The sequence below is a fragment of the Abramis brama genome, assembly GCF_963993115.1.
Source record: "Abramis brama genome assembly, chromosome: 20".
Taxonomy (NCBI): domain Eukaryota; kingdom Metazoa; phylum Chordata; class Actinopteri; order Cypriniformes; family Leuciscidae; genus Abramis; species Abramis brama.
Window position 1 is genome coordinate 19677408 of NC_139982.1, and position 20771 is coordinate 19698178.

Here is a 20771-nt window from a genome sequence, read left to right on the forward strand (position 1 = left end):
CGCATCACAGACGCGTGACACCAACGTGTGACTCCAACGTCGCACCAAAGCACGTCTCATCATAGACGCGTGACACCAACGTCGCACCACAGCACGTCTCATCACAGACGCGTGACACCAACATGTGACTCCAACGTCGTATCACAATAAATTAATATCTATTTTCCCCCTAGCTTTTCTTATCTTTCCTTTGTTATCTTTCTAATCAATCATTCTTTTCTTGTGTTCTGATGACATTGAAAATATCTTTGATACAAATTTTGTATTGTATACAAAGTTGTGTATCTCATTAATGTCACCTCTGAATGGTTTACGGGCATAGTATTTTTTTTTTTTTTTAATAATTCACTCACTTTCTACTGGATATGAGGACTATGCAAATTATACACCATCAAAGTCACAACTTTTTGCACAATTAGGCTATTAACAACAACTTTAAAGTTGAACAGATAAATTCATTATCTATAAACATAATATTCTGGAATGTGTCGTTCTGAGTTTTTACTTTTGAAGGTGGTAATAATTTTAATTAACACAGTTGACCATAATGGGCGAATACACAATATGAAACTATTCACGATATTGTTTACAGGATAAGGTGACAAGAAAGTATTTTAATAGCCTATTATTTTCAAGAAATTAACAATGAAAAAATATAAGACAGGGAAATAGTCTTTTAGTCACAAAATGTAAAACAATGTAGGTTCATGTTCAAATGTTCAAAACTAGGGCTGTCAGTGTCGACTATTTTATTTATATATTTTTTGGTCAGAAAGATAGATCTGAAGTGAACAATAGCCTTTAGTATGACTTAAATACATTACAAATGAGGCGATATAATTGGTTCAAATAAAGTATTAAAAGTAATTAATTTTATTGTTGTATTTAACAACACTATTAAAATACATGAAGAAATATATAAACAATGAACTTATGTATATTACTATAACAAATGCCAAAAGAGGGCGCAAGAGGCCTGACGATTGTTACACTTGACATCAAGAGCAAACCATTGTTTATCTAGTGTTTGATTGCACTTAATCTGTAATGTTTTGCTATAGCCAACAGTTTCATTTTGAAACCTCAAACATCTATTATATTAGATATTATATTATATTAATATATTGGTTCATTTTTTTGGTGTTGTTAGCGTGTTTTTAAGTTGCTAAATAAGTTCAACAGCACAAGTTTCGTCCATATTCCGAAATGCACCGAAAAGTACCAAAACATAGAATAAAATAATACAAGGAATGTCCATTTTTGCCACAAAAACAACTGTTGAACAGAATAGTACCAATGGGTTAAATGTATAAGGATCTATGTTGTCAATAGGCAATTGTAAATGCAACGCATATGTTTGTTCATTAAAATGTATTAATTTTTAGCATTATAGTCATTTATTTGTAATAAACACTTTAAGTGGGCTATTTAAAAATGGTTATTTATATGTTAAATTATCTTTTTAAAACATTAGCGCAGAGTGTTATGTAATATTGTGTGTGTCGAAAAAAATTGTCCGCATGCTGCTAAAAAAAAAAAAAAAAAAAAAAAAAAAACAGTCAAAAACCCCACTGTCAGTGTTTTGTAAGGAACAGGCAAATATGTTAAATATATCAGGATACATTTTAATTGTTTACTAATAAAACAGTTCTTTTTTTTATGTCAGTGTCGGCTAGACCAACCCAGTCTCTTCGCAGCGCCAGAGAGAAATGCACATTTCATACGAATTACATAAGCAGCGCCGTCTGTTGTCTTTCGTTTTGAATTGTCCTGCTTAAAAGTAGACAATCAAGCTATCTATATGTCTCAGGTCTGTGAGGCAATAGGCTACCTTATAGGCCTATGCTGAGTTTCGGTTCATTTATGAGACGAGCTCAGGTTCGCCAGCGCCTCCGTGTCCTGATTATCTATTTTCTAATAGCCTATATTTAGCTACTTTTTATTAAATCCAGAAAATTTGTTGATGAAACATTGATTAAAATTAAGATACAATTAATACAAAACGAAATTAAATTTAAAGAGAGGCTTTGTGCTTTCAGTTTTAGGTCTCTGTGAAAGTTTTAAAACATTATTTTAGTGCCGCTTTAGAGCGCTCACGTCCGTAGCGGAGAACTGTCTGTAACTTTTTTTTTTTTTTTTTGTGAAATAAATTTAAAAAAAAAATGCAACTTATTCCAGTGCGACTTAGGCTAAATATGTTTTTTTTTTCTTCTTCGTGGCGCATTTTTTGACTGATATGCGTCTCCGGAGCGACTTATAAAATAGGCTACGGTAAGTTATGTATTCTTTTTGTGCAAATGTCCCATAAAGTCCCATCCTTTAAGGATTCATTTATGTCCCGTTGACTGGTCCATTGCATTACGAATAAAAGCAGAATCAATAAAGTCAAAAATGTGATGTGCAGTCAGGTGGTTTGAGTGTGTGCGCGTTTTTTGACGAGTTTTATAGTCTTGATATTGTTTCTTATTCAAAAGTGGTGACCTCCCCCGGCCCAAAAAAAAAAAAAAATCAGCACCCCCCAACCTAAAACCTCTTCCCGCTGCCCTGCCCACAACTGTATTTCTTTTTCGTTCTTCTTTGGAAAATAAAAAATACAAGACTTATGGAAGACTTTTACACGTCACTCAAAAATATGATTTTTGGGATTTCCTCAGATAAACACAATGGCTCATTTCAGAGAAATTTTACATAACAGCCTTCATATTTTCTAATGGTTTGAGCAGGGGTTATAATACCAAAAATTCAATTATAATAGCCTAGATGTTTGAATTTCTAATGCTCAGGAGAAGAAAAGCAAATTCTAAACCAGGGGTTCTGAACTGATCAGGGTTGGAGCTAAACTCTGCAGGAAAGTGGACCTTGAGGACCAGAGATGACAACCCATCCTGAGCATCAGAAATTCACATCTATTATAATTGCCCTTCTTTTTGGTCATAAGTTACCATGTTTTTCCTTTTTTTGTAACAAAAAATACCAACAACTATATTTTGACAATAAATTGATAAAACATAAGAAACTAAGCATATTTTTTCAGAATACCTTGTTCTCCACGTCATTAAATGCTGAAGAAAATGTTGAATGACTTAAAGAGAATAAAGGCGAGATCACTAGAAAACAAGGCAAAAAATGTGCATGGGCTCTAAGGGATAGTAAAAAAGAATGCCTTCGATGTTCAATATATGTTAATTTTTTTACACACTAATGTAACAGCCAATATATTTACACTACCGGTTTTTATAAGATTTTTTAATATTTTTAAAATAAGTCTCTTCTGCTCACCAAGGCTTCATTTATTTGATTCAAAATACAGAAAAACTGTGATATTTTGAAATATTTTTACAATTTAAACTGTTTCACAATTTATAATTAATACAATTTTATACAAACGCTGAGTTTTGGTTAAGTTATGAGATGCGCTCCAGTTCACGTGCAATGCAAGTGACCGCGCGGGCGCCTCCATGTCATGATTATATTGTCTGCTATTTGCTTCTTATTTAGCCTATTAAATCCAGGCAACTGGTTAATGAAAAATTGCTTAAAATTAAGGTGCAATTTATACAAAACGAAATTCACTTTAAAGAAAGGTTTCCTAAAAACAAAACTTATGAAGTGGTCAAAATCATGTCTCCCGATATATTGCGCATCCAATCTTACTCATGCTGTTCACTTTTCATTATCAACATAGATTGGGGAAAAAATAACATTATAATATTGTAACAAATATGAAACCAAATGCGCTTATTTAATGGCTACAACATGTCTAAAGACTCTCTATTTGTACAAATTGCTGCATTGTGCATTTTGCACAGTTCAAACTAAGGCATTTATTTGCGCATAAAACATCTGCAACATTCATCAAGTTCACGGATAATTGTGCCTGACTGCATTTATAAATCATTATGATATAAAATCATAATAAAGTAGGCTATATTATATGTTCAAAAAATTTGATGTTTAATTACACGTTAAGAATTTTCCTCCCATAGAAAACCATTATAAGAATGCTTAATGTGGCTTAATGCAGATAGAATGTCCCATTATTATGTCTAAATAACAGATATTATATCGAAATAACAACGTATTATGTCGAAATAACGAGCTACTTATGTCGAAATGTTGAAATAAGGACTTAATGAAATTGAAACATGTTAAAAATCTTTTACACACTAATGTAACAGCCAATATAGTTAAGCTACATCGGTTTTTGAACGGTAAGATTTTTTTTAAGTCTCTTCTGCTTCATTTATTTGATTCAAAATACAGCAAAAACAATACTATTGTGAAATATTTATTTAATTTAAACTGTTTCACATTTTAAAATGTATACAATTTAAACCTTTCTATTTTAATATATTTTAAAATGCAATTTATTTCTGTGCTGGCAAATTTCAGATAGTTGCTGTTGTTTTGAACTTTCTATTAATCAAATAATCGTAATAACAAAATTGTACACAATTGTTTTTAACATTGATAATAATCATAAATGTTTCTTGAGCATAAAATCATCATATTACAATGATTCCTGAAGGATCATGTGACATTAAAGACTGGAGTAATGATACTGAAAATTCAGCTTTGATTGCAGGAATAAATGACATTTTAAAATATATTCAAATAGAAAACAGTTATTTTAAGTTGTATAAATAGCCTATTTCAATATTTAATATTACTGTCTAAAATATCTTACCGTTCATAAACTTTTGACTGTAGGCCTATAGCTTATCAAACATTGAATAGGCTAAACTTAGTTATTAAGCACCAGTGGCCCTTTTTGAGAAATTAGTTTACTGTAGGCTAAAAGCAATAGCCTATAACAAGTACATCTACTAAGGAAAACTCTGAAATGTTTAAAGGCGAAATACATTGGGGAAGCCGTGTTTATCATGCGTCTTATTAGGCGACGTACAGAGGGACGACGTGTTTTTTTAGGCGTCTTATTAGGCGACGTACTGAGGGACGACGTGTGTATCAGGCGTCTTATTAGGCGACGTACTGAGGGACGACGTGTGTATCAGGCGTCTTATTAGGCTACGTACTGAGGGACGACGTGTGTATCAGGCGTCTTATTAGGCTACGTACTGAGGGACGACGTGTGTATCAGGCGTCTTATTAGGCGACGTGCCTGGTTCAGACGTTACGATTTTTTATACATTTCTCACGTACGCCGTCGCCACGTCGCCGTAAGTATACGTTACTACTGTGACGTCGCCATGACGTCGTCGCCGGTCTGTCGTTTGACGTCTATATCAATCCCATTCAAAAATAGACACGGACTGACGGCGACGGAAGGGTAGACTGCTCCTTCGCCTTCTTCAGGGTAGACTTAGAAAAGGCATTATCCACTCGTCATAGAGCACCCACGGAAAATACCGAGCACCCACGTGTGCCAGACTGCCAGTAGGCGCTCTGTCTACATTCATTTAAAATTAATCATTGCAGTCGGTGATATGTGAAGCGTCTGTCACACTGTGATTGGTTATGTCGCAGTCAGTCGAGTAGTATCGCCCATAGATATCTATGGTATCGCCTGCTCCATATCCTATCCACCAATCACAGCGTTTCTCGGATGAAAAGCCTCTTTAGTGACCCTGCTCTGTACGCAGCTGCAGCGCAGTTCTTTTAATTCTGTTCCTTCTGAAGAATTAACCGCAATGGTGAGTTAACTAATCTAATTTTTACTGTGTGGACTTGTGTGACAGAGTCCTGCGCGGGTTCGGGTAGCCTACCCGCAAATTTTGCTCAAACGGGTGCGGGTCGGGTCGGACACGGGGGAAACACGGGTCTAAACACGGGTTTAAAACAATCATGTGCAAACGTAAAAATATATGCACATCTTTAGGAACACATCTACAAAAATATGCCCGTATTTCAAGTTAAAAAAAATAATTTAAAATCCACATCAGTTTATTTGTGCCCACGCCCTCCCAGGAGTCTCTAGTAGTCTATACCTACGTACTTTCACTTTTAAAAAGTCATCATAACCGCGCGCGCGCGCGATCTGATTGCAGTCGTCGAGATGGATGCTGAGGAGTTGAAGAAAAGAATAGCTAGTGGAGATGGTAAAGTTGTCGACAAAACTGAAGAAAACAATGTTGTGAAAGGCTTTGCTGCATGCATTTTCGTGTTGGATAGCCGCAAATGTGGAACTTTATCGCGGAGGAAGCACGCAGATAACTGTTACTGTGGTAACAAACCAAGCAGTTCTATCGAACAGTATTTTTCAAATTTAACACTGTTAAGTGTCGGCCGCTGTCCATTTCCTAAGGTTCTGAAGTGCAAAAAAAATTTGACTTTTTATTTATTTATTTTTTTTAAAGGGCATACGCCCATGAGCACCCACGGAGGAAAACATAAATCGGCGCCTATGCTTGAGTAGGCTAAGAGTAAAAAGTATCCAATGAAAAAACTACTCAAGCTATTACTACTTCGGATCATATATAGGCCTATATACATTATTTCTGCCATCTGTAGCCCGAAAATAATTGCCTGTCCTTTGGTTTGTATAATAGTAACTTATACAACTACATTTGGATTATTAGACTATGTCGAAATAAAGTGACTCTGCAGAGTTTTGCATTCATATTACTGCACACACATTACCGCGGGATGGGGCGGGGGGTGTTCATTTCATAAACTGTGGACAATGGTAACTTATTTAATGTATAAATTGATGTATATGTCCAAAAAACGGGTAATGTCATACTTTGTAATAGTGCTATCGTGGCGTAATAATCTGGGCCCGGTTTCCCGATAACGCTCACTCTTAGCGCGCTAAGAAAGCTCGAAAGATATATCTTACCAAAGTTGTTTATGTTCCTAAGTGTGTTCCCCGAACCATACCTTAGGAAGCTGCTTAAGATATACCTTCTTACGTGCGACGTTACCCAGCACTGTCCGTGGCGATGGTGCTGAATTGTTTGATATCGATGGCTCGAAAATCAATTATTCTCTCGTGCAGGGGCTGTTTATGTGAGAAAGCGGTGATCTTTATAAATGAAGCACTTCAGAAATAGTTGAAATTGCAATTTATTATGATTATTGGATATTATAAAAAATAATCCAAACTATAATAGCCTAGCCTATAATAGCCTAGCCTACATATTTTAAAATTGTAACATATATTGCTGCCACAATAACCTTTTCAAAAATGTACGTGCCTTCTTCTCTTTCCCATTTTTGTTCGCTGAGGTGGAGCTGCGATGAAATATTGTTCTTGTAAATACTTTCCAGCATTTCAGTAATAAAAGTTTACATCTTGCGTACGGTGCTCGGCAGTGATCAAAAAGGATTTAAACCGTGAATTTTGAATCTCTTGTAAACTCAGAGATGTGGATTCAGACGGCAATTAAATTACCACACGACCTGTTTGTCAAAAAACAGAAGGTACTAATTTGGCCAGGGATTTTTACGCGGGTTGGGTGAGAAAAACACTGATATTATGGATTCGGACGGCACTAAAATCACCGACTTAACCCTGTAAATGTTTAAAATACCGGACGAGCCCATGAGAAACAATATTAGCGTCCGAATAGGACTTAACTGACAGTAGCCTATGCTTTCACTGGCCTTTAAAAGAGCGTTTTAATTAAATTAATAATATTGTATAATAATATAATTAAAAATCTAACAACAATCAGTGTAATGACAATTTTATTATTTGCATGAAAACACTTGAATTAGCCTAATTTAATACTGTCTGGGTGTATTAAAACTTCAGAATTATATTCATATAGACCTGCAACAGTGATAAGGTAAAGCTAAGAGTGGTCCAGACCAACCTTCCGAAAGTGTGACTTACAGAAGATATACTTAGCGAACGAACGTTTCGGGAATCGTGCCATAAGGTTAAGAGAGAGGTTAAGGAATAGGTTAAGAACTACTTAGAGATAAGAACGCTTTGGGAAACCGGGCCCTGTTTGGTTGTAAAAGTTGCAACATGGGGATGGTTGCAACATGTCAATTTTCTCCATGCTAGTGATGACACTCATACTGTACATGCACAGTTAGACCCTCCCCCCACCAAGAAGACAGTGGACATATTCAACATCTGCTGCTGCATTTATTGAACAAAACTTGTTTTGGAGTAAATGTATGAAAGTAATTTTTTTCATAAGATATATTTTTTTCATACTGTCCTGACATTTTGTATGAATTAATCAAAACTTACTTAGTTTGAATTATTGTTTTGTTGACTTCTAAGTGACATGGTTAGCATGTGTCAAAGTCAGTGTGTAGCATGGCGTATGATGTTCTGTCATGGCTGACAGGGTTGGGGACGGTTGCAACAAGTTATAAATTGCATGTTTAATAAAAGTTTGTTGCATTGCAAATTGTTCAGTTCTTCCTGTCTGACACTGAAATATGGAGGGATTGAATAGCATCTGTAACACCTGCACACTGAATCTATGTAGGCCTATGTTCTACACATAAACAAACAAAACTCAATAACTGTTATTTGATAAATATGACTAAATAAATAAATAATAGGCTACAATAATATTATTGAAATAAATAATACTATAATATTATAGTAGGCCTAAAACAGTGAATATTTTCAGAATTCTATGCTCATTGAGACAAAAAGCTAAAGTTATTTAGTGAAATATAAGGTATTTTTAACATGTTGCAACGAGTGTGATATCAAAGATTTCATCAAACAAGTTGGCAGATCTGTAAAAACCGGTTCGCGAATCAGTTTGAATGATCTGTTCAGTTTCCTGCACGCACTGAATCGTCTGAAGCGCTTTCAATTCACACTCGACTCGGAGTCGTAACAGGAAGATTTAAGGACATCAAGAGCGTTAGATGAAATGGCCGTGGACCTACAGTACAGTCAGTGAAAGCAAATATGCAAATGCATCATATTTTTGCCAGCGATGAAGATCTTTATTAGTTGAACATCTTCGTAAGCTGTCTGTGACTGAATGATTCCACAGGACGATACATTCGATTTCATTTCATTCAGGGGGGAGACCGGGGACAGTTGCAACACTTTTTGCATTTCTCTCAGTTACTCAGAGTCTCCGGTCTCCCCTACTCATTTAACAACATGTATTGCATTAAAATAAAGTAACGAGAGGAACGTCGCCCAACGTAACGAAGTAAAAGTACTGTTTTTTCATTAGAAATGCTCCACACTGCTCCGGGGGGTTAATAAAGGCCTTCTGAAGCGAAGCGATGCGTTTGTGTAAGACAAAGATCCATATTTAACACATAACAAAGTAAAATTCTAGCTTCCGGCCAAACGCAGTCTATACATCTAAAGCACAACTTGCGCAACTTATGACGTTGGAAGTAGAGTAGTGCGTCATGGCGTAGCGTAAATATCAGCAGTGCGTCGCATTACTCGCGTTAGTTGTGCTTTAAAGTTTAAAAAACAGGTTTTTTATGTATAATTCACATTATACATTTCTAAATTTCATTCATGGGGATAACATGGATAATTTGACATGGTTTAGTGTAAGATTTTTGCCCATCTTTTGGAAAATGCAATTAAAAATAAAAAAATAAAAATCACTTTAACCAGTAGATGGCTGCAGAGCTCTAGAAGTACTAAATGTTTAAAACTAAAAGACATCTTTTCACAAGTTTTTCCAGTTAGATTCATATCTACATATTATGAAATCACACTTATAACAATAAAAGTTACTTTTTGTCAAAGTTTAGCAGTTTTTGTACTGATACTGATTTTGTACTTTTTCAATAATGTTACATTATGATTAGAATCAAACCTGATCAGGATGTTACAAAGAGAAAAGTTGGAGTTTTTAGAGTTTATCATTTATTTCAAACATCTGTTTTTCATATAATTCTACAAATTGAATCTAATTTCTCTGTGTGTGCTGTGTTGTTTCTGATTTTGAGGATGACTTTTGTCCATTGACAAAATTAATTTGATTCTAATCATAATATAACATTATTGAAAAACAGATTTTTTTTTTTTTCAGTACAAAACCTAAACTTTGGTAAAAAGTAACTTTTATTGTTATAATTGTGATTTCATAATATGTAGATATGAATACAACTGGAAAAACTTGTGAAAAGATGTTTTTCAGTTAGTCAAATAGCAAATAGCGGAGCTCTGCAGCCATCTACTGGTTAAAGTGATAATTTATTACTTTTAAAACTGCATTTTCCAAAAGATGGGCAAAAATCTTACACTAAACCATGTCAAATTATCCATGTCATCCCCATGAATGAAAGTTAGAAATGTGGGTCAAAAAGACCCCGAACAGCGCACAAGGGTTAAGACAAATGGATTTGTTGTTTGTTGTGTTTTCATATTCAAGAGATTATAAGCTAGATGCAGCTTTTTTGGGTTCACATCAGATGTTCTTCGAATTTTATACATAATACATTTGTTTATGAATAAAGATTGATCTGTTGAAAGCAGTTATTTTGAGATAGATGCCAAATATTCTCCTCCTATTCATATTTGACATTGAGGGGGTGCATACAACATATTTGCCCACCGGCAAAATAAATGCAGAACATGTTCACATAGGACAGTATTAACACGACTGCATGAAACCATTCAGAAAAATTTGGCCACAAATGGGTTAAATTCCCGCGATAGCAGACCTGTCCTGTCCTGCCTACATAACAGACCCAGATAGATGAACACAATCCTCAGGTGATCATCAAATTCGCATATACACCCTTAAAAATAAAGGTTCTTTATGGTTCCATTAAGAACCTTGCATCCATGGAACATTTCCAATGGACAAAAGGGGTCTTTAGATTGTTCTTAGTTCTTTACACTAAGAAAAAAGGGTCAAAATGCCCAAAATGCATCACTGCAAAACACCCCTTTTTAACCTTTATGGAGGTCTTCAGGGGGTTTGTGGAGAAAATTGTCTTGTTTGTTCAGTAGGCCTATTTTAGTTTTAAAGCTTAATTTGCTCAATTAGTTAGAAATTTGTTAATTTATGTAAGTTATGTGAGTTCATTTACGTACATTGTTGATTTATGTAAGTTAGGCCTACCTGGTTGCCTTAACATTTTGAGTACATTGAAATAAAAAAAATTGAGTTACTACAATGAAGGAAATTGGTTTAATGAATAGAAACTCTAAATATTATGTTATCTGAACCACATTAATTATTATCTAAGTTGATTTGACAAAAGATAAAAAGTTAACGAATCATGAAAATAATCTTTTAAAGTGTGGTGGTGACAACTGGCAACTGTTGCCCGAGTTTTACCATAAAAATAGAGTGCTGGCAATGCATCAGTTTCTAACTGGCCTATAAATTTACATAATGTAAATATACCAACCTGAGTTTTAATCTGAATCTGTCTGGCACTATTGAGAATAACACAAGTGTGGAAGGTCACAAGATGAATCAAAGTTTAAAATAGGCCTCAATTAAACGCAACATAAAACACTCAAACGTAAAATAGTGGCGATGGTCTTTTGACCATAAACAGGCTAATATACTTTAGCTTTTCATGCATTTTCTTTTGAAAAAACAAACAAAAACAATTTCAACAGTATTGTACAGCAAATGTGTACATTGCTTTGTTAAATATAATATAAATGTGCTGTCCTTAAATTATGAAGTAATTCTTTCTACTTAAAAAGCATTTTTTACAATATTAGATACAGGAAAATTGAATTTTAAAATATAATATATTTAAAAAAACATGTGTTAGGTAACTCACCAGCTTTTAGCAAGTATTTATTCAGTACAATTAAATTAACTATACAGTATTAAATAGTTTGTGAATGTGAGATGAATGTATGAAAATAAGATGGCACATCTATTTTGTGATATTAACTTTTCGCACTCTAGATGTAGTCGTTTAAAAAAAACGGATATTGATGGGATCATGGGACATTGCTGTAAACTGAGTTTCACAACACCCTTGCTGCAACAAACCATCTTTTAGGAAAACATGAATTTAAATATTTCTATATACTTGTTCTGTATAAGAAACCTGCCACAAAAATAAAAAATCTTATAACAGTAAGAGTTTATTATTCTTTTTTAATCAACATATAAACACTACACTGTAAAACATTTCAAGTCTGTTAAACTTAGAAACGAAAGTTCACCTGCTGCCTTAAAAACATGAGTTAACTCAACTTAAATATATTCTTTGTTTCAACTCAAAATGTTGTGTTTTACAAGTTAACTAGCTAATGAACATTCGTTGTTTCAACTTGATTCTCTGAGTTTAAACAACTTTGTCAAATGTTGTTTCAACTTGATTCTCCAAGTTAAGACAACTTACTAGGTTACATTATGAACATTCGTTGTTTCAACTTGATTCTCCAAGTTAAGACAACTTACTAGGTTACATTATTGAAAACTCATAATCAACAAATCATCTGCTCAAAAATATTTTTATTGTAAATAGTTCAATGTTGCATAAATTTAACATTGGTTTTATGATACAATTTATGTCAGGAAAACAGGTTCTAAGTAAGGAATTATTATTAAACGGTTTCATTATGTTACAAAATTCCACAACAATTTCATCTTTCACATACTTTCTTATAACAAAGAGTCTTTGCAATTTTAAATGACAACACCAGCAGTTAAACACTTATAATCAGCTAAATTAAAGAACAGAATGCAAAGTAACAATAAGTGTCCCCTCAGCAAAAGCTTCAGAAATTCTCAAAATTAACAACCTTGCATTAAAAACACATCTAAACATTTATAATTCTGAGATTTTTCAGCAGTACTTGGGTTTTACTTGAAATGGTCGGTAATATCAAATTTGAACAGTGTCAAGTAACTGAAGACAAAGACTGCAAATGTAACATGTTCCCTCCGATGTATGGTTTGAGACCAGTCTATAAATGATATCTCAGCAGTTTGTTTCGAAGTCCATGTATCTTGGCAGAACAGTGGTCAGTTTTAATCTTCATGATTACTTTCTGCAGGAATTCGAAGGAGTACCTCATACTGCTGGGATATTCAAGGTTAAGGCAGTAGATTGTGCCCATTAACAGAGCAAAGCCAGTGGGTATGTCTCTGAGATTATGGAGAACAATTGTCTTTTCTACCACCACAGCCACGTTGGAGACATCAAGAGGAAATGCATCATTCAGGACACCTTCGTGTCCAATCAGTAGTCCAACACGCATTCCCTTCATAATGACATCCAGGGTTTCACCATGAACCTTTAAACAAATGGACAGTATCAATCCTAATTCAAAAAGCATGTAATAGATTTGGTCTATAATATTATAGAAATGGTCCAATAAAAGAATAACAATTGCACTAAGCAGGTGACTGAGCAGGTCATGATTTTACTTCATTTCAATATATGCTCTAAAAGGCTGGGATGCCAGTCAAAACAAGCCACTGGAGAAGCACAAATTAGGCTAAAAGCCACTGTATGAGCAATTATTTATTATAAACAAAGACTAAAATTAAGCTAATTAATTTATTTATTTATTTTTAAAAAAATATATATCACAAAAACAAAATCATGACAGTTAAGTGAATAATTTTTTTCTCCATCCCTACTACTCTGCAATGAATTCAGTATCATAAGTGCGTTAACAATGTGTAAATATATTTTCTTACATCACACATCTTGATTATATCCGAAGTATCCTCTGTAAAGAAGTGTGGAAGACCAAGTAAGGCAGCTGTTCTTCTGTTCTGATTTGTGTCCTACGAACAATTGTAAACAAGACAGAGTGACTGGCATTATACAAATTAGAATCCCTATGTTAGTAAATATTGATTAGGGTCAAATATCAATTTCAAAGATTATTAAAAAAGTAAACAGTTATTAATTAAAAAAGAACAAATAATTTAATAATAATAATGAAATAATCAGTGATTTTCAGGTAGGCCTATCAGTATTTTTTAGAAACCAAAATTGAATTAAGTAATCAAATGTAAAATAATTAGTTCATTGTTATTCATACCTCCTTATCAAGGCACTGCATAACACTGCTAAGGCTCAACCTCCTGCTTGAAGATACAGCTACTTTGTACAGCTCTAAAAGACTTGGCACCAAGGCATCTAGTCCATTTAAGAATGACTGCAGTAGATCGGTGGTGACTAGTCTATTGAACTCTCCACTTATCTGAAACAGACACATAAGACAGCAAAGATTGAGAGAGGGAAAAGAGCGACAGAGTAGTTAGGGACAGCAAATACAGATGAAAATTATTTCACAGGCATATGTGAACCTCAAATTCATTTAAATCAGCCATGTCACTACCCATTTAAGGAAATACATAATTTCCTTGTAATTTATATTGCTGTGAATGTCTGAGTTGGCACTGGTTACCTGTCTCTCATTGAAGAGTGCAGGCCATCTGTCCCTGACTACAGAGATGAGCGGCTCGTCACCAATGATTTCCTTTCTTCGCTGAGAGAATGTTGCATTCATCAGTTCATCAAGAAGCTGCAGGTCTGGATCACGAATTTTTAAGTTCGGCTTGGGTTTGAAAAGTTTTTAAACAGTCTTTATGAATACAGCCAGGTGAGGCCTGAACTCCTCCGATGATGCCCATGAAACTTTTTGTAGTGCTGTAGTATTCTTCCCTGATGATTAGTAGAGAATGCACAAAACTTACATTTCCACTTCATTAAGGGAACATTCTTGAAATCTGTCAAGAGGAAAAAGAAGAAGAAAATTAAGAAAAAATGTATTGCACGTTCTCAATTAAGGTCAGTGTAATACTTAAAATCTAATATACCCAGTTTTATTATATAGATGGAAGGTAATATTTTAAGCACCTTTGCACTGCATTACTAATCTCTACAAAGATACAAATAAATCCAGTAACATTTTAAAAATCAAGAGAGAGAGAGCAAGACAGTTTGAAGACGGTGAGAGGGCGCGCGCGAGGCCGGGGCTCTCTCTCTGGAGTCGCTCGTTCTTTCAGTAATGCGCCCGGCTGTCACAAGAGCAGCAGTCAGTCATCTGTCACTTACCGATCAAAACAGGCCTTGGCGGGATTAAATTCGCTTTCGCGGCCGACCAAAAAATAAATAAATGCCTTATTAAAAACCTTATTTCATCATCTCTCTTATTAAGCCTTTTAAATTTCGCGTGATAATCAGCTCCCTGAAAACAGGTCGTGCCACAACCATTAGCAGCTATTTGCACTCGCTCCCAAATATATTTTTAGGTCGCACAGATTAAATTTCGGGAGCATATGCGACCAAATGGTCACAATTTCGAACCTTGTATTATGAATATATCATGGCATAGTTTTAACATGCTGAATGTCGTTAACTTACCGAACGCGACGCGCCGTTTGAATGCTGTAAGTTAACTTATAGCAACGTTAGAGAATTATCGACAGCCGCAGCGGAGAGAAGACGAGTTTCCATGAACTTGAATTAAGCAATGTCAATATTCGTCTCTAACGCGCAAAAATGAACCTTCAGCTGGCATGATTAAAGTACTCGCGCACAAATTCAACAACCGAGAGGTGTACAGGTAGCTGCGAGCGAGCGCCTGCCATATTAATTTTCTAGGCCGGAAAAACCCTGCAGTATTTTCGGATTGTTTAATTCATATTAAGTCCTAACCTTACACTAGACATATAGGCCTAACCCCTCAAACACGATCATCACCATGTGATTTCCACTTAGATTGCCCAGAAATTAACTGTAAGCTGTGTAATGTTTGTAAGTTAACTAACTTAGCTGGCAACGGACATTTGTTCAAAGGCAAACAATGATTTTCCGCTCCAGTAACGTTACGTTATAGCAGCTACGCGTTTACTACACACCCACCAACTAACAAAAAATACGGTATAAGCTATGAACCAAAGTTATAAATTAAATTATTTTACCATTTGGTGTTCTGGTAAAAGGTGAACTGGTGAGGGAAAACACCATGCTGTCATTAAATTCGCAGAGAACGGTCAATGTGCTGCTTACAAGAATTAAAATGTAATGTCCTTCATTTATAATTACAAATTAAAAAGAAAAACTTACCTTCCACGGATATTTTGTTTTTCAGCACGAATTCACGTAATGGCTCTGCTGGCAGCTGCGTCAACTCAAAATGGCGATAACTTCTCTCTGTGTTTCGCGGTATTTGCTCTGTATCACCCCTCCCCCAACGTAACTTACAGCCACGAGTTAAATGAACTTTACAAGCCAGACAAAAATCACAGGTAGTCAACATAATGTATAACTTTAAGTTTAATTTTAGAAAACTTATACACTTGAGTTCAATTTCTACAACTTACCATCGCAATTGGAGTTAAAGACAAGGAGTAAGTTCATATAACTTAATGGGGCTCTCATGTTTTACAGTGTAGTTATTACTAGTTATAGGAATGTTATTGCCACACATTGACATTCCCTGCCAAAACAATCATGTTGACAGTTTACTGCCATCTACTGGACAATGCACATACATATCACGTATATATCATATCACGTACAACGCATTTCCTTCATTCCCTGGGGATTAATGTTAATGTTAACAGAATATGAATGTAAAAAATGCTATAGTAAAAACATGTTTATTGTTTAACTGTATGTTATAACTTGCATAGGTGAAGAAATGCTTAATTATGTCATTTTAATTTTAATAATGTGTTTTTTTTGTGCAAAAATAATAGCTTATTTTATTTACAGTATATTAACCAATCTGAATTTTGCAGAAAGTATTTTGTAAACTATGGCATAGCAAAAATAGACAATTGTGCTCTTTGAACCACCTACATTATAATCAAAAGCATCAAGAAACAACTATCTTCAATACTTAAACATCAGCATTCTATCATTCACTTGTGTCTCTCACATTGCACTCTAGTTTGTGATTGTTTGCACTTGTACCCTACTGAGTGGGCAAACATGGCACTTCATGTCATGCGCAAGCTGTTCACACTGGCTCTAAATAGATAGTGTGATATCTATGTATACATAAACATCAAGTTTCAGCGGTTTATATTAATGCATGAAAATTGATTCCTAAAACTGACACATCCCACGCAGGCGATGCCAGAAGTGCCCAGAAATGCCAACACATAAGTTTCAGTTCACCTTGCCACGGAGGTTTCCACTTCTGTATTCGGTATAAATACATACTTCTGTTTTGCTCCCCTTCTCATCTGTCCCACAACAGATGAAATGTGCATGTGTTCAGAAATACACACGAAGCTTACGCTTGCAATCTATATCCTTTAAAGAATTATTAATTCATTAATTTGTTATATTTTAATTGGCATTTTGGGGCGTGATTTCATTTAAACTGATCAACTAATTTCTGTTTTCACCAATACTGTATGTATCATGATAAAAATATCTAGAGAAAATTGATCAATGAAAAATGAAAAGAACAAAGTACCAGTTCAGTGATGCTGCTGATGCCTCTGTTGTTCTTCCAGCATATGATTACTGTTGCTATTAAAACAGCAATGTGTCATTTGCATATCATTTGCACATCATTTGCACTCTCAGATATGAGCACATGTCCTTCTGACAAGGTCGAGCAACAGGAAGCATGTTCGATTTATTTTTTTTAAATGACTCACAACCACCCAAAACAGTTTGACAAAATAATAATGATACTTATTTATTTATTAAATGAACATAGTAAAAAAAAAGATTTAAAATTAAAATTTTAAGCACAATCAACTTCAGTCATTTCAACTTAAATCACATCAAACTGACTTTAAAAAATGAGTTGAATCTTGTATAACATAAAAAAGTTGAAAATTAATTGCTTAACTTATTTTGATGAGTTAAACAAAGCAATGTAAAACATATGTTGCCATAACTTATTGATCATATAATTTTACAGTGAATGAATAAATGAATGAGTGAATAAATAAATAAATAAAGTCACATTTCTGTATATGCTTAATGTACAGGCCATACAGATACAGATTAATTTTTTTATATATATATATAATTCCAGCCTTAGGTGTGAAAATAATTATAAAAAATAGCCTTCAGTATATTTTTAGTTCTCATTAAAATGTATACTTAGAAATATTAGATTTAAGATTTAAATTTGCTCTCTTAAAAACACTGGGATTTACACCAGGAAATGGAAATGAATCGCAACAAGAAAAAAATGTAAACCACAAAGAACAGCATTTCATATTGTTGCATCATTCGAGTTTAATTATATAGTACGTTTTTTCCCATTTTTAGTTTCCCATCATATTGAGCTCACGTCTAATGACTATTATGATGTATTTGTGGCAGCATTGTGATTTTAATTTCTCAATGAAAAGAATAAATGAGCACAGGTAAAAAGATGAATTTTAAAATGAAAATGTACATATGTTTTCATGTGTCATTTTACAACTTTCCAAGAAAATATTGAGACATTTCAGTCGTGAGATTTGAGCTAAGTATTCAATCACTCAAATTTAATTTTCTTTTTAAATGCTACTTTAAAACAAAGATATTTTATGATAGAGTAAATCACAAAACAAAACAGCACAAATATCATCAAAAGAGTACAAATAACATCTATAGAGTAGTACTCAATCCAGGACATTCTGAAAGACTGTGTTCGTAAATGAGGGGCTCCTCTATTCCTCATGACAAACTCAATCCAGAAGACGGCACGATCAAGAGGTTTCATTGGCTGGTCGTGATGCAGTCGGGACAGTCTCTGCATGTTCTCCCTGTAAGATGGGTTATGCAGAACCTCCTTTAATGCCTCTAGAAACACATTCCTGTCTAGAGTCGCAATATCTACAATCTTTGCTGTTCCCTTTGCTTGCATCCTGGAGAGATTGTCTGGCTGATCAAACACTAATGGTAGACCTAAAATGGGAATCCCATGATAGATGGCTTCCTGAATTCCATTGGTGCCTCCATGTGTTATAAACACTTTAGTTTGTGGATGTCCAAGCAGGTCATTCTGAGGGAGCCAGTCCACAAGTAATGTATTATCACCAATGTTGACAGGTCGAGGTCCAGTGTGTCTCCAAATAATTTTTTGAGGCAGTCTGGCAAAAGCTGCAGCAATTTCCTCTGTGATGTCTTGTGGAAGATGACTAAAAAGAGTTCCTAGGGACATGAAAATGACTCCATGATCTCCTGAGCTCCGCACAAACTCCTCAAGATCAGCTGGAAGCGGCTTAGCTGGTTTACACTGGAAGCCGCCCATATAGACGATATTGGGCATTGTGGGTCGTGGAAACTCAAACGTAAAGTCATTTCTCATGAGCCAGATGTCGGCATCCCGAAGAAGGTTTTTGTAGTTGATATCTGATCCAAAGTATTTGTTGCAGAAGGACTGGTAGTGTGAGGTGACAAACCTGGCTTTGTGATAAAGCGAAAACAAGTATCCCATTAGGTTCTTCAATCGTTGAGCAAACGTCATCTTATCAGTGAGCTCTACTCCTGGTATAGGAACATACGACAGAGGTGAAGGAGCTATTTCGTAATGTGCTTCTCCATGCATCGTCCAACGGACATTTAGCACAAGAGGGAGGGCAAGACGATGGGCCAGGAAAATTCCACCTCCAAAAGCCGGATCTGTCAGAACCAGGTCATACTTTGCGGTATGAAGTGAATTCATTAAGTCTTTATTTTCAAATATTTTTCCCATGAAGGCAAGTTGATTGCAATGCATCTCTTCAAATACCATTCCAACCTCGGAAGTCAATGCGAGGTGAGTCCAGATGGACATCTTTTCTCTTCTGATGACCAGAATGTGTCTTGCAAATGCATCAAACAGCTCCTTTTCAATGCCACCGCTATTAGAAACAGTGATGGAGGTGTAGAAAGGAGACTCTTCTTTGATATACCAGCTGTTGGAGGCTCTAAGCACCGTCACGTTGTGACCTCGTGAATGTAATTCCTCGATCAGGACCTTCATGTTCACCCAGTGACTTCCATCCAGTGGAAAAACTAACACTTTACCTCCTAACACTTGAGATAATATGCTCAAGAATGTTAGCAAAGTGACAGGGAGGTAATGCATCTTTGTTTTTAACCTTTGATGAAAGAAAGTTACAAAACATTTCAGTTACACCCAATATGCCAACACTTATTATAATTGTTTAGGATAAATAAAGGTAATCTGCTTCACTTACCACACAAGCATGTGACTGACCGGGTTCAGTTCCTCATTGCATTCCACTACTAAAATGGTGTGAAACAAGCCCTGCCCAGCTAATACGTGCAAAACGCATTGGGAGTGCACATGTGGAAGTTAACACCACTCCTCTCTGCACACAAAACATGTCTAAACTTGATATTATTCTGAGAAGTGCATTGGTTTAGAAGCTTCTAAATGCTCTACCGACCAAATACAATAGCAACAACAACAAACTTTTTGACGCCAATAGGCTACAGTTTTCCTAATCTTCCTAATCTTAGTGTTAACCAATGAGACAAAAGCGTCAGTGAAAAGCTTAAGATGAAATATATGCTTCTTATGAAAACACAAATCATAATTGATATTTGATGGAAATGACACTGAGCTTTTAGGAAAAAAATTACAAAAACTATTTATTGTAAAACATACACTGTTGGATGTTACACAAAGTAAACTAGTGAGAGAATGATGGCTTGTTAGAGTCATCTTGATTTTCTTTGAAAATATTTGTAAAACATTCTTATATTTAATCTATTTATCTCAAGAATCACAATATGTATTAGAAACTCACTCATCCTCATTGAAATGTACTTGCTGTTCCAACACTAGATGGCAATTAGGAGTAGCATTTGGGCCCAATCATTTAAACTTTTTCCAAATCATTATTTTCCGAAAAATAATGTAAAAATGTAACAATAATAATAATAATTGCATCATAATAAGTGTATTGTGATTGTCAAAACATTGGTAACTAAACAGAATT

General features: G+C 34.9%; 2 protein-coding genes across 2 annotated transcripts; both read right to left on the bottom strand.

The window, feature by feature from the left end:
• Positions 1-12611: 12611 nt before the first annotated feature.
• Positions 12612-14393, bottom strand: LOC311070528 (uncharacterized protein). The gene is made up of 4 exons (XM_084094437.1): positions 14264-14393; positions 13895-14056; positions 13545-13634; positions 12612-13135 (listed from the first exon to the last, which is right to left on the bottom strand). Exons 1-4 carry the CDS (start codon positions 14363-14365, stop codon positions 12806-12808), a joined length of 684 nt encoding a protein of 227 aa, XP_083950563.1. The 5' UTR covers positions 14366-14393; the 3' UTR covers positions 12612-12805.
• A 3102-nt stretch (positions 14394-17495) lies between these two features.
• Positions 17496-20048, bottom strand: LOC311070481 (UDP-glucuronosyltransferase 2C1-like). The gene is made up of 2 exons (XM_084094347.1): positions 20004-20048; positions 17496-19904 (listed from the first exon to the last, which is right to left on the bottom strand). The coding sequence occupies exons 1-2, from the start codon at positions 20012-20014 to the stop codon at positions 18314-18316; spliced, it is 1602 nt and encodes a 533-aa protein (XP_083950473.1). The 5' UTR covers positions 20015-20048; the 3' UTR covers positions 17496-18313.
• Between the last annotated feature and the right edge of the window lie 723 nt (positions 20049-20771).